The following is a 12,177-nucleotide window of genomic DNA, read 5'->3' as shown; positions in this document are numbered from 1 at the left end:
TTCTTCAGCAAGACGCCCGAGGCTACTTAAGCTAAAATGCTGCACAATCGTTTCTGTATACTAATAAATCATGTACAGTGGCCTGTTGTAATTACTGGGTATTCTGTAGACACAGACTGGCTGGTCATATCATCAATAGAAGCCCTGCAAAGTAAAAGTCAGCATAATGGAAGAATTGTAATGTAACCAAGAGCTCTGAATACAACCAATCATATTTGTAATACTCCAAGCCAGGGCAGTAATCCCTTAAGACTGTGATAGGCCTATATAAAACACAACGAGACATTAAGAAGGGAAATTTCACAAAACTGAGCAAGTTCATTGGTAAAGTCATCCCTTCCTAGGCTAGACTTAACAGTAAATTGTACCTGATCATCATCAGGCAGATTCACAAAGTTTCCTTGGATGGATCAGACAGGATTAGTGACTTAAAGGTGACTACTGCTGCTCTATTTTCTGCGTCACTGGAGTTGCACTTGTACTCAACAGTGAAATTCTCACGTATTTCTGCTTTTTACATTGTTCATAACAGCGGAACTCAATTTTTCTTAGTAGTCCTGCTGAGGGATTATATGTCCTAAATGCTAGACATTTTTGCATTCAGTTTGATCTAAAAGAACTACTGAAAGTAGTCAATAGGACCCCATCTTTTTAGTAATTTTTTATTTACTCAGAATCACTGAATCGATGAGATTGGAAGGGACCTCTGGATGTCATCTGGTCAAACCTGCCTGCTAAAGCAGGGCCACCTACAGACAATCGCCCAGGACCGTGTCCATATGGCTTCTGAATATCTCCAAGGAGGGAGACTCTACCACCTCTCTTGGCAACCTGTGCAGTACTTGGTCACAGTATAAAAAAAAAAAAAAAAAGGCATTTCTACTGGTCAGATGGAGCCTCCTGCTTTTCAGTTTGTGCCCCTTCCACAAACTGATCCTCTCACTGGGCATCACTGAGAAGAGCCTGGCTCTGTCATCTTTACACCCTCACTCCAGATATTTGTACGCACTGATGAGATCCCTCTGAGCCTTCTCTTCTCTAATCATAGCAAATTAGTTTGATTAGATGCACATTTATGCAAATGTCTTAATGGCTCCAATGTTTAACACAAATGTATATCTAGTTAAAAACAGACACAACATCACCACTTACAATTAAAAAATGTAATGTGATAAGCATCCAGTGTTGACGTTAATGTTGACTTACGTTAATATTGACAGTTCTGTCTAACTGTCTTTCAGTACACAGTGATGTTTACTTCGTAAACCAGTTCTAATATCAATTAAAAATTGAAGCTTGAGGTCAAAAGGGCCAGCAACTAAGAGGTTTTCACCCGTACTATATATGTTTTCTTCTTCTTCTTTGGCTGTACTCATTCACTGGCTGAATTTATGGCATTTATGAATCACCTCACAGAATAAATACTAAACTTACCAACTACAAAAGCCAATGATTAAAATAAAACCTCAAGAAGTAATTTTTTTTTGGTGAAGGAGAACAAGCTTGACAGTAATTTACTACACTTCAATACTTACCAATGTCATCATCTGTCCTGTCTATTGGGTCTTTCTCCAAGCAGTCTCTAACAATATCCCTACTCATTAAAGGATCCGATGCCCTTTCAATGTCTTCTTCATCATCATCATCCTCAGAATCCACTGCTGTCTCTGGCAACCCACTGAGATCCATATCACCAGCCTCACTTTCTGTAGCCTAAATTCATGTGTAAAAAATGTAAAAAAATAATTATGAAAACATTCAAATGTGTTATTCACTGATACAGTTTTCTAGTTAAATGTACAGAAATTAATTCTATCACCTAACAGATCACTCAGATTTACTCAATATTTTTTATATTGCTTTCTTCTTTACATATCTTTTTAAAACAACTAACAATTAATCAAGCCAAAACTATTGTTTAAACAGGGCTTTTAACACTTGTTTCAATCAGCCACACACAAACAGGATTCAACTGACGTTATTTAATCAGTGGGTCTTGGGGGAATTGAAGGCAGTTATATTTCAAGGAAGAATTTCTTGGAATTTCTTCCAAGAATTTGTTGGAATATTAGCTGATTTTTTTAAATAAGCAGTTCATTTAAAACAGTTTCCGTTCCCGCCTCATCTGTGCATTTTCAGACAGCTAGAAATGCAATATAATTTTAAGTAGACAGATTTTTGGAAAATAAGTACAGCATCAAAACACTATATGAATTTTGCTATGTCGCAGTAACCTAGGACTGTATTTTTCTTTTAAAATTCCAGTCGAACATAGTTAAATATGGCTTTAATTTGCTGATAAACTGTGTAAGAATTTACAGATGCAGAAAAAATGCAAAGTCACTACTTAAACACCACAAGATGGACTACACAGATTATCTACCAAACTTAACATCATTTAAATTGTATTAAAATGAAGGAAAACATAGTCCATATATAGCCTGAGGTCATCAGTATAGCACCTAAAGGTAACTACATTTTAATGATTCGGTTTAAGACCAAACACTTAATAAATCCCACAAACATTTGTCTGTCACGGCTGACAAAGCTGCTTTTTTCTCAGAACTTGATTTAATACCACGGCAGCTGCCAAGGCTTATCTATGACAATTTTGAAGGAAATGCAAGCTTCTAATCACCAAGTTTAAAGCCGTGGCTTGAGAAAACAAGTTTCACACGCCTTATAGGGATGGTTTGTTTCTGAGACTCCAGAAGCACATGTCTACTTTAAAAATACTAGATGGGGCAAACACAGCGACTAAAGACAGTTTCATTGATCAGTCTCTCACACTGGTAAAGAAAAACAAAAACCAAACACAACCAAACCAATAACTAGGTCACCCTCCAAACACAGAGAGGGTAAAACAAATTATGTTGGTATTTTCGTAGAATCATCTTCCCTAGTCCTGCCTCACTGGCTGTGGCTGACATCTGTTACTTTAATGCCATTATAGGCAGCCACCTTATGAATGGCAGCATATGGCTGGAGACCACCAGGGCAGCCGGTGTCATCCTTAAATGCTTCTGTCCTACAGCACAACACAAGCTTTGTAGCAGGGTCTTGTTAATATAAAAAGCATAACAGCACCTACACAATATTCAAGTTATTCACAAGGCGGTTTATTTTTTTAAAGAAGAAATGCTGAGCGTTTCTTAAGCAGGCTAAAGAAGGTTGCTATACAGGCATACAAACCGATCACAAAAATGATAGCACCGATAGCAGTATTTTCATCAGCAGTCTTACTGTGCTTAACATGCATGTTCCCTATGATATATTTGAAACAGTTGCTCTAACTACTCTTACAAAATAGCCTTCATCAAAAGCGACTGGTGGAAAAATTAGCGACGATGAGTCAGTAGACACACAGCTTATGACACCGATCTGTCAGAATCGGGAGTCTCCAACAGTGATAATTCCAGTGGCAGTGAGACTGACTAATTCACAGCCAATTTTGCAAACCTTCCCATTACTAACAAGCGCCTCCCCAACCTGCCTGGAATAAGCTTTCTCAAAAGCATGTTGGTAAGATGAATGCAGAAGTAAATTTAGTCACACGATGCTAACACACGTGAGAAAAATCAGACATATTGTACAAAACTGATTATTAAAAGACAAGTTATTTGACTGTCTTAAAACAATAAACCAAAACCAAACAGAAATAGAAGCTCTATTATCTATTGATGCTATTTAAAAAAAAACTCACATAAATCAAATGCAATTATGTATTCAGAAAATACTTTAAAAATTACAATTGAAGGTTACAAGTATTTGCTGAAGATGATCACTTTTTACAGAGCTAATTAAATCTTTTTGACAACTGAAGTCGTTGGAAGAAATCTGAATGATAAAGCAAATATTTCTAACTTCCTAGTTATCCAAAAATATGAACCACAGCAACAAAGCTCAGAACTGAATGCAACAAATCCACAGAGTAACAAGAAAATTTACTAATGTAACTTTAACTTTTAAAAATAAACCTTATATTCTGAGAAAAAAAGATACTTTTTTAAAAGCAATTTTCTGAAAAAGATCTGATTATGCAAAAGTTATCAAAGGAACACAAACACAGTCTTTTCACATAGGCAACACGCATTCACAGTAGTAAAGAATCAGGCAATTCCTCCCACAGGGACTCATTCTCAGTTTATACACACAAAAAGTTTTGCATGAGTTTTGTTACATTATGGAGAATAACTGGATCTGTCTTCATGTTAAAAGCACGAACCAACTTATCTACAAAACACTGCGAATAGCTTCTTTAGGCTTAGTAGCATCAAGTATGACATTAGGTACTCAAGGTCCTCTTGCTGACACTTAATTAAACTTCATAACCCACCTACTTCGAGTACTTTTGTACCCCCTCATGTGTTAGAAGAGTCAAGCATACCTGCACAGGAACCCTTCGTTATGAAGCGACTGCCATGCATTTGTGTAAGACTAAAGGGAAAACCTCGATTAGCTCCTTTGCTGACAGAGGCTTCCTTATAAACCTCAGCAGCAGAAAATCTAGAACACAAGAAGAATACCCGACAGAATTTGCACTACAGTCGGTCATGAGGCTTAGAGCTTCCCAGGGCATTTAGTCAAGGATGAAGTACAACTTGGAAATCACTGCTTTCATAGACGCAGGTTGTCCCTTGTTTTTTGGGTAATAAGAGAAATTAGCTTCAATTAAATAAATCTAAAGAGATGGCATGTAAGAAAAATGCTGGTTACAGCTTAAAGCAGAAAACAATGTCTCTCCAAAGTCTGAATACCAGTTGCAATGAAAATTTTCTTCACAGTTGGAACGCTGGCATGAAAAATTTGCTGAAGCTTCAAAGGAATCACATAACGACAGCATAATATTTTATTTGTTGCATCACCAACAAAAAAGTCAGGAGGCTAAGACAGACATTTTCAAGCCTGAGCTGAAGAGTTACTTCACATTTAGTACCTAAGGAGACCTGCCCAATTTTAAGCGTTGTCTCTTCAGGCTAATATTGTAGTAATACAAAAATGGTTGTTCCAGCTGCTAAGGATCTCCAAGGCCAAAGTCACTTCTAGTTTTGAGTAATAGCAGATAATTAAAAAATACCATGAAATAACTAGGAAAACATGAAAAGTAAAGGAGCCTTGTGTACATTTTCTCAGTTAGCCTTTGGCTCCTTGACTGATTGTAGGAGGGGTAGAAAAAAAAAAAACAACAAAGAAAAGAACTATCATTCATGAGGTTAAACTGGTGGGACTTGGGAAATGGAAGATCCTGTTGGGCACTTCAGACTGATACGAGAGGAAACTGATCAAGCCCAACTCCACTGGTCTTTCATTTTTTGGAGGCATCATGAACACAGACATAAGGAGAGAGCTGATGGACTACAGGAACAGCAGAGGCCAAGGGGGATGTTGGCTTATTCAACAGACATACGCCTTTACAACCAAGTAACTCTCCCTCACATATTATAACTGTTTCATCACACACGCCTGCACACACGTACCAGCCTTATTATAGGAAAGAAAGTGCAAAGACTTGGAGAGCTGCTTACAAGATGACTGGCTCTGTTTTAGGTGGCCTTCACAGTTTTCTTTTCTACACTGGTCTGGTGAACAAGCTTTCAGCTGCTTCTAACAATATAAAGAGAAAAAACTAGAAAACCCTTAAAATTAACCAAATTAACTACTGATTTCTTAGTATTTTCAATAGAATATTTTAGCCTAGACTTTTTTTTTTTATTTTATTTTAACCATTTCCTTTAGGAAACATTAAGGAAAAATTGCATTGTTTTGGGTAATAAATCCCCTTTGTAACTAACGTCACCACCTAAATCAACAAACCAAAATCTCCAAACGTGCAGGCGAAAAATACTGGAAAAGAATTTTAAAGTATAGAAGACGCTTGTTGCACAAAAATATGTTCGTTGTCTGGTGCAGTCCTTCAAGCCCATGAAGCTAACAAAGCAGCCAAGCTCAGCTGAAAAATAACTCCCCCACCGTATTTTTTGATTATAGTAGTTTAAGGGCCAAAAAATAAACTAAAAAATGAAATTAAGAATGTTTATTAGTGAAAAGATTAATTTTTTACTTCATAATTAATGAGATAATGCAAAACACCACGACCACTGGCACTACACGTCTTGTGAAATCGCTTACAAAAGTTCCAGTAGTAGCTTGAAAAGATTGTCTCCTGTCACTACATAGGCACGTTGGATCCAGCTTTTCCACAGAGAGAAAACATGGCTGGGGTTTTGTTTTACATTAGGCTTCAACTCACTGGGCAAAAGTTTACAATATAAATAAATTACTATGAGATTCATTCCATGTAATTATACTATGTATTTGTTTGTTAAAGAATTATCACATATATAACAATCAATTAGAACTATTACATGTACACAAATCACACAGAAAGAAATCTAAGGTAGTAAAATTTTTTTTTATATTCTACTAACACAAGTGCAAATGGCCATGAAATACCTTAAAACTGCTTCAGTCTAAGATTTCTACTGCTCTCTCTTCATATTTATTCTTCCATTATCTACTATAAAATTTACAGCACAGTAGTCTACGTCTGTCACCGGAGTCAGTCTGAGCACTATTCCTCCCTAGAGATGGAAAAATGTAATAATCCAGATAATGCACACCAGGAGCAGCATCCTCCCCTATCGCCAGCAATGTTTCCTCCCTATCGGAGCAATGTTTCCTGAGACCACAGGCATATGGAACAAAGACTCTGGAAGTTACTCCTAGGCTATAAACTGCAGAATAGATTAGAGGACCCAAACTCACCAGGAATCACAGAATGGTACGGGTTGGAAGGGACCTTCAGACATCTAGTCCAACCCCCGCCAAAGCAGGTTCACCTGGAGCAGGCTGGACAGGAATGAATCCAGGTGGGTGCTAAGGTACTCCACAGGACTTAGCCAAAGCTGCAGGGGGGGAGTTCAGCAGGACCTAGTTTACCTGAGCCGTTTCAGACATCCTTGCATTACAAGGGTACAAGTTAGTCCCAGGGAGATTCTGACTGGAGAAAAGAGGGAAATTTTTCACAATGAGAACAATCAGCCATTGGAATAATCTCCCCAGGGAAGTGGTGGATTCACCATCATTGGACGCTTTTAAGATTCATCTGGACAGGGTGTTGGGCTGTCTTGTCTGGACTGTGCTTTTGTCAAGAAAGATTGGACCAGATGATCCTTGGGGTCCCTTCCGACCTGGTATGCTACGATACCCAGAGCCCTGAAGGCTGATACAGTCAGAAAGACTGACTTAATCTTAAGGTAAAACCTCTTTATTTTTGCATACAGTGACTTAGGGGCAGGCTGCATGGATCCTCTGGTTTGAGAGAAAAAGGTTTGGGCTCCTTTGGGAAGACTTTTTGGAAGGTGGACCTTTCCTCTACAAGTTACTGTGTCAGACTCATGAGAAAACAAAGTTGACATCTTGAAAATTTCCAAGCAATACACACATCCTGGGAGGGTCTCAGAAAGGATGTTCCCGGTTTCCTGTACCGCCGGGCGTATCTGGGCAGAGACCAGAGGGCACGTAGGGCCGGCAGGAAGCCACCGGGCTGAGGCCAGGATAAGGCAAAGGAAGGCTGGCAAAGGAAAGAGCTGAGCCAACACAACAGCACCTTCCAAAAACGGGGGAGGGGTGTGTTATGTGTGTGTGTGTGTTGAATAACAGGCGTTCACAGGCTTAAAATCTCGCTCTCAAACCAGGATCGTCATATGGTAATATATGTAACAGGTATAGGAAGCTTTCACGAGCATATAGGAATGGGTATATGCTTCCATACAGGAAGCATTAACTAAGCATGAGAAACAGGAGTGAGAAGCCACACATGAGAAGCAGCAGTGAACAATCTGCTTTGCCAAATCAACACAAGTATTGTTCTTGGCAAACACAAGCCGGCACACAATCGATTAACATTCAGCATCCCCTCCCTCTCCAGTCATATTACAGTGTTAGCCACTTTCTGAACTTATTTCCTAAAATAAAAGTAACAACATTTAAGGAACTTACTGATTGGCACCTGAAATATTTTTGAGGCTCGGGTAGGGTAAACACAAAGGATTATTTATTTTATTTTGGTAAGTACTTCTCATCCTAAAAGAAGTTCTTTCATGTGCAACATTTGACAAACAAATTTAGTTACAGCATTAATATTTAAAAGGAAATATTCTCAGCGCAATGCTGAAAGCATCTGAAGATTCAGCTTCATAATTTATTCAAAAAAATCTTAAAAGACCATGAACATATTTTCACTGCAAACAGCTGCTCTTAAGGCTATAGAGCTAAAATTTACTAGGATGCAAAACATGGCATATCACTACCTCAGATTTCAACAATAAAGATCTAATTAATAGTATAATTTTAAAAAAGAAAACATTTATTTTATCAATTGCAAGATAAGAGGGCAATCTTTCTAAATCATTGCTTTCTACTTAGCCATAACGAAGTCCACCCTACTGAACAGAAAAATACCGTTATATACAGAACATAAGAATCAGAAGAACAACAATTCTGAGCTTTGACTAAGACCTATTAAATTTGAAGAAAAACAATAACATGTAGATGACTTGGTTATGGATTACTAGTTTTGAGTAAACACTTGGGAGAGAACTAAAAGGCAAACACTTGAGAGAGAATGATTGATCCAATCTCTTGGTTTCAAGAAGAATTTCTGTTTATTTAATCCTTGACTTAACCCTACAGAATTCAAATTACGTCCATTTTATTTTGTTGTGGGGTTTTTTGAGCAGTACTTTAACATAACTTAACATTGCTACATTACATTCCTACATTGAGGTCAGAAATTCATGATTTACCACAATATCAGAAATCATGAAGTCAAACAATACTTGGTACCATTAAGTTAAATTCAAGAATTTAAGAACCTTACCCATTTCCACACCTGAAATTATCAATTAATTTCCTTCATAAATGTTTCTTCAAGTATATGCATTAACACAAAACCATTGTGTACATTCCACAGTACATGCTCATATTTCTCAGTCTTGATAGGGACACGGGTTATTTTAACAATTACTGTGACATTGAACAATTACACAGTTCTCAATACATCTGTGCCAAGACATCTTTAAATGAGGTATTAATTGTAGATTAATTGAAGAAACCAGATAGTATGTTTTAAGATCACCAAGAACAGATTATTTTTTAAATTAAATTTAAAAGAATATTTTAAATGTTCTCCCAGCAAACACTTCAGAAAACCATTAACCCTCTCTGAACACAAACCATTCTGTTGATTCCATTATTGCAAACAAAACTTATCATGGGAGTCACACACTAGGTTGGCGATTACATAAATAAGCATTTCTCTGAAGTTTCTGAAGAGCTGTTTGGGTTTTTTTTTAATTTCCAGGAAATTCAGTGATCCTTTTCACAGCTATGAAAGTTTTGCTGAAAATCTTTGCAAAAATTTACTTCCAACTTATCTAGAGAGTAACTGTATGACTATGACTACATGCCACCTACAACTGTGTCTCTAGAGGTACTTGTTATTTTTATGTTAAAGTGAAGAATCTTTGGAATGAAAGGTATGAAAATCTATAGAAGACCTGAAGAACAAAGCTGATTTTACATCTTCTTCACCCTCACAGTATAAACCTAAATCCTGTCTCTAAGCAATCCTCGCTTCAGAAGAAATTCTGACAAACATACTTGACTGGCATACGCTATGCCTAAGTGTTCAGATACTTTGACATTTTTCACAAAAATAAACCTTTGCATTATTGCAATTACTGTCTAAATTGAACTGGGACCTTTCTATAATCTATCTTCTCCCACAGAAAAGCCTACAAGTTTATTCCACCTGAAGCAGACTAGATGCTACAGTTACCCTCACAACTGAACACAAGTTCAGTCTATATCTGTATGGACAATGCTTTTCCCATTGTTTAAATGGCTACATTTGCATTTTTAGAAGCATCCCAAACAAACATTATTCTTCTTCTAGTAAACAGTACTTCATGTAGAAGTGGTCTCGCTGATTTTTTTATGATCATTTTGACAGAACAACATTTTGTTTACATTTGATTCCTATTTTTCAGAATAACGAACTGCTACACTTTCATATCAGAAGGACAAATCCTCCTCTGACACTGCAAGAACCGTAAGCATCAAGTGAAGGATGTAGACCTCCCCATTTTATTTTATTTCAGATTTTTTTTCCAGTTTATATTTAGAGGAGGCACACATAATGCGTGTGCTCAGAGCCTCAAGCGCTCTAAGGACCCTCTGGACCAGTTTCCCAGTAAGTGTCTCTAAACTCAAGCTGCTCCAAACGAAGAGCACAGAGCTTTACGACAAGAAGCCCCCTCAGAAGTATAACAACTTAAAGAGTGTCACCAGTTCCACCTCCCCACCCTTCCCAGGACAGCCAGGAGAGAAAGCACTACCAAGAAGATGGCACCAGGTCTCTACAGGGTGGGGAAAAGAGAACGTGCCCCTCGAGTCAGGCCAGCACAGGCTGCTCACTGGGTGTTTCTTTCTCCCTGCCACTGAATATGTTCCAGATTTCGAAGCCAGCACATCTAAGAACTGTAAAATACAGCATCAAGAAGAAAAATCCCTCATGTTACAAGGTCCTAAATCTATAGCCTCAAAATTCTGATCCGCAAACATCACAGCTGCTGTTACACGTATGGCAAATCAGACAGACAGAAAGATGAGGTGAAGTGCTAGAGTCAGGAGCAGAAACCCTTTACCTCCAAGGTCCCACCATGGACATCTGCTGAAGAAGCCAGACTGGCTCTCCATGCTGAAGTTCGGGAAGATTTCCTCCCCCAAAATCACAAATTACAAACAAAATCAATGAAGCGCAAGCCTGCAGTGTTACCAGTCACTACGCCTCTACATTGCTGACTAGGATCCTGACAAACTATGGCAACACATGTCGAGTCACTGTGCTGTATATTACTTGCTGAGTTTTCAAACACCAAATCTAGTATGTGGCAGAAAAAAACCTGAAATTATTACAATTCAAACAAAAAAATTAGTTTTTTTGAAATCTACTGAGCGCTTCTTCAGACAAAACTTGACAACATGCAATAGCACGGGCGTTCAGCTATTAACGTCAAAACTCTCGGCAATTACACCTCCCATCAGCATCCATTCCAGTCTTACCTGGTAGATATCAGAAAGGCTGCTGCTTCCTGAGTCACTAGTGATGCTACATCCTGAGTGACTAGATGAAACGTGGGTCACCTGTGGGTGGAGACTGTCAGTAAGGTGCAGCTTTGTGAAATCTGCAGGAAGCTATAGGTGGAGCAGAAAAAGCATCATTACAATTTGAGGTAGATACACAGCAAAATTAATTCAAATCATTTATGTCACACTTTACTCTCTGCCAGTACCAAGTGTATTAAATAAAACCACTGGGGCTTGAGAATGCAGCATAAAAGTTTGAGTTTTGCAGGATTTTTAATTCACGCAGAGGTCAGCAAAATACCACCAAATTGCTACAGATGGGAGAGATTTTTAAAAAAAACATATATTCACACCAGTGAAGCAACAATCCTTATGCCAAAACTCTTCAGTATCTTGCTGTGGGGTTTGGATCACGTTAAAGCACATACGAACATTGTGCTAGTTTCAGTATCAATGGTCTCCCCCAGAATGGGATTAACAGTGAGTAAAGTCACATACTTTTAAAAAAAAAAACAAACAAAACCCACCAAACAACCACCACGTACTGCTCTGGATTCAGCTAACATTTTTGCTTCTGAAGTTGACAAAGTACATTACAGACAAGTAAAATCCAAGGCACCAAACTATCTGTTATACTTGAAGTCAAACGGTATGATGGCAAATAGGAAATGTGGGAAGACTGACACAACTGCAAAGAGCTACAACCCTGAAATGAGTCTGCTCACACGTGGTGCTGAGGAACAAATCGAGACAGTATATTTAATCTTTTAACAACCATCTACCAAGACCTGTGATGTATATTTTTATGACTGTTTTGTGCACACAGCTCCCATGAAAATCTGTAAGAACTGTAAAAAACTGCCAGACTGCAGAAAGTGGACTGTGATAACGGAAAATTTTTGCTTTCTGAAAAAGTATCTAAATACAATTTCAGGAACAAATTACTCCTCTCCCTAAGAAGCTTGTATCCATCCACTAGTTAATAAAAATACGTTAATGTATCAATTTTGGTACGCAATAAATGCC

At 37.9% G+C, this 12,177-nt stretch overlaps 1 protein-coding gene across 6 annotated transcripts in view; it reads right to left on the bottom strand.

The window, feature by feature from the left end:
- The window catches only part of RAPGEF2 (Rap guanine nucleotide exchange factor 2), a 195,329-nt gene that overhangs the window by 38,353 nt on the left and 144,799 nt on the right, over positions 1-12,177 (bottom strand). For 5 of the 6 annotated variants that reach the window (XM_063335391.1, XM_063335393.1, XM_063335392.1 and 2 more), the window contains 2 exons: positions 11,128-11,259; positions 1,536-1,713 (listed from right to left, as the gene is read on the bottom strand). In XM_063335391.1, coding sequence (XP_063191461.1) covers positions 1,536-1,713; positions 11,128-11,259 — 310 coding nt within the window. The remainder of the gene's footprint in view (positions 1-1,535; positions 1,714-11,127; positions 11,260-12,177) is intronic. The other variant, XM_063335394.1, reaches the window with a different exon arrangement.

Source organism: Chroicocephalus ridibundus, chromosome 5 (assembly GCF_963924245.1).
Source record: "Chroicocephalus ridibundus chromosome 5, bChrRid1.1, whole genome shotgun sequence".
NCBI lineage: Eukaryota > Metazoa > Chordata > Aves > Charadriiformes > Laridae > Chroicocephalus > Chroicocephalus ridibundus.
The sequence above is the reverse complement of the archived record's forward strand: the minus strand, read 5'-3'. Positions and strand labels throughout refer to the sequence as shown.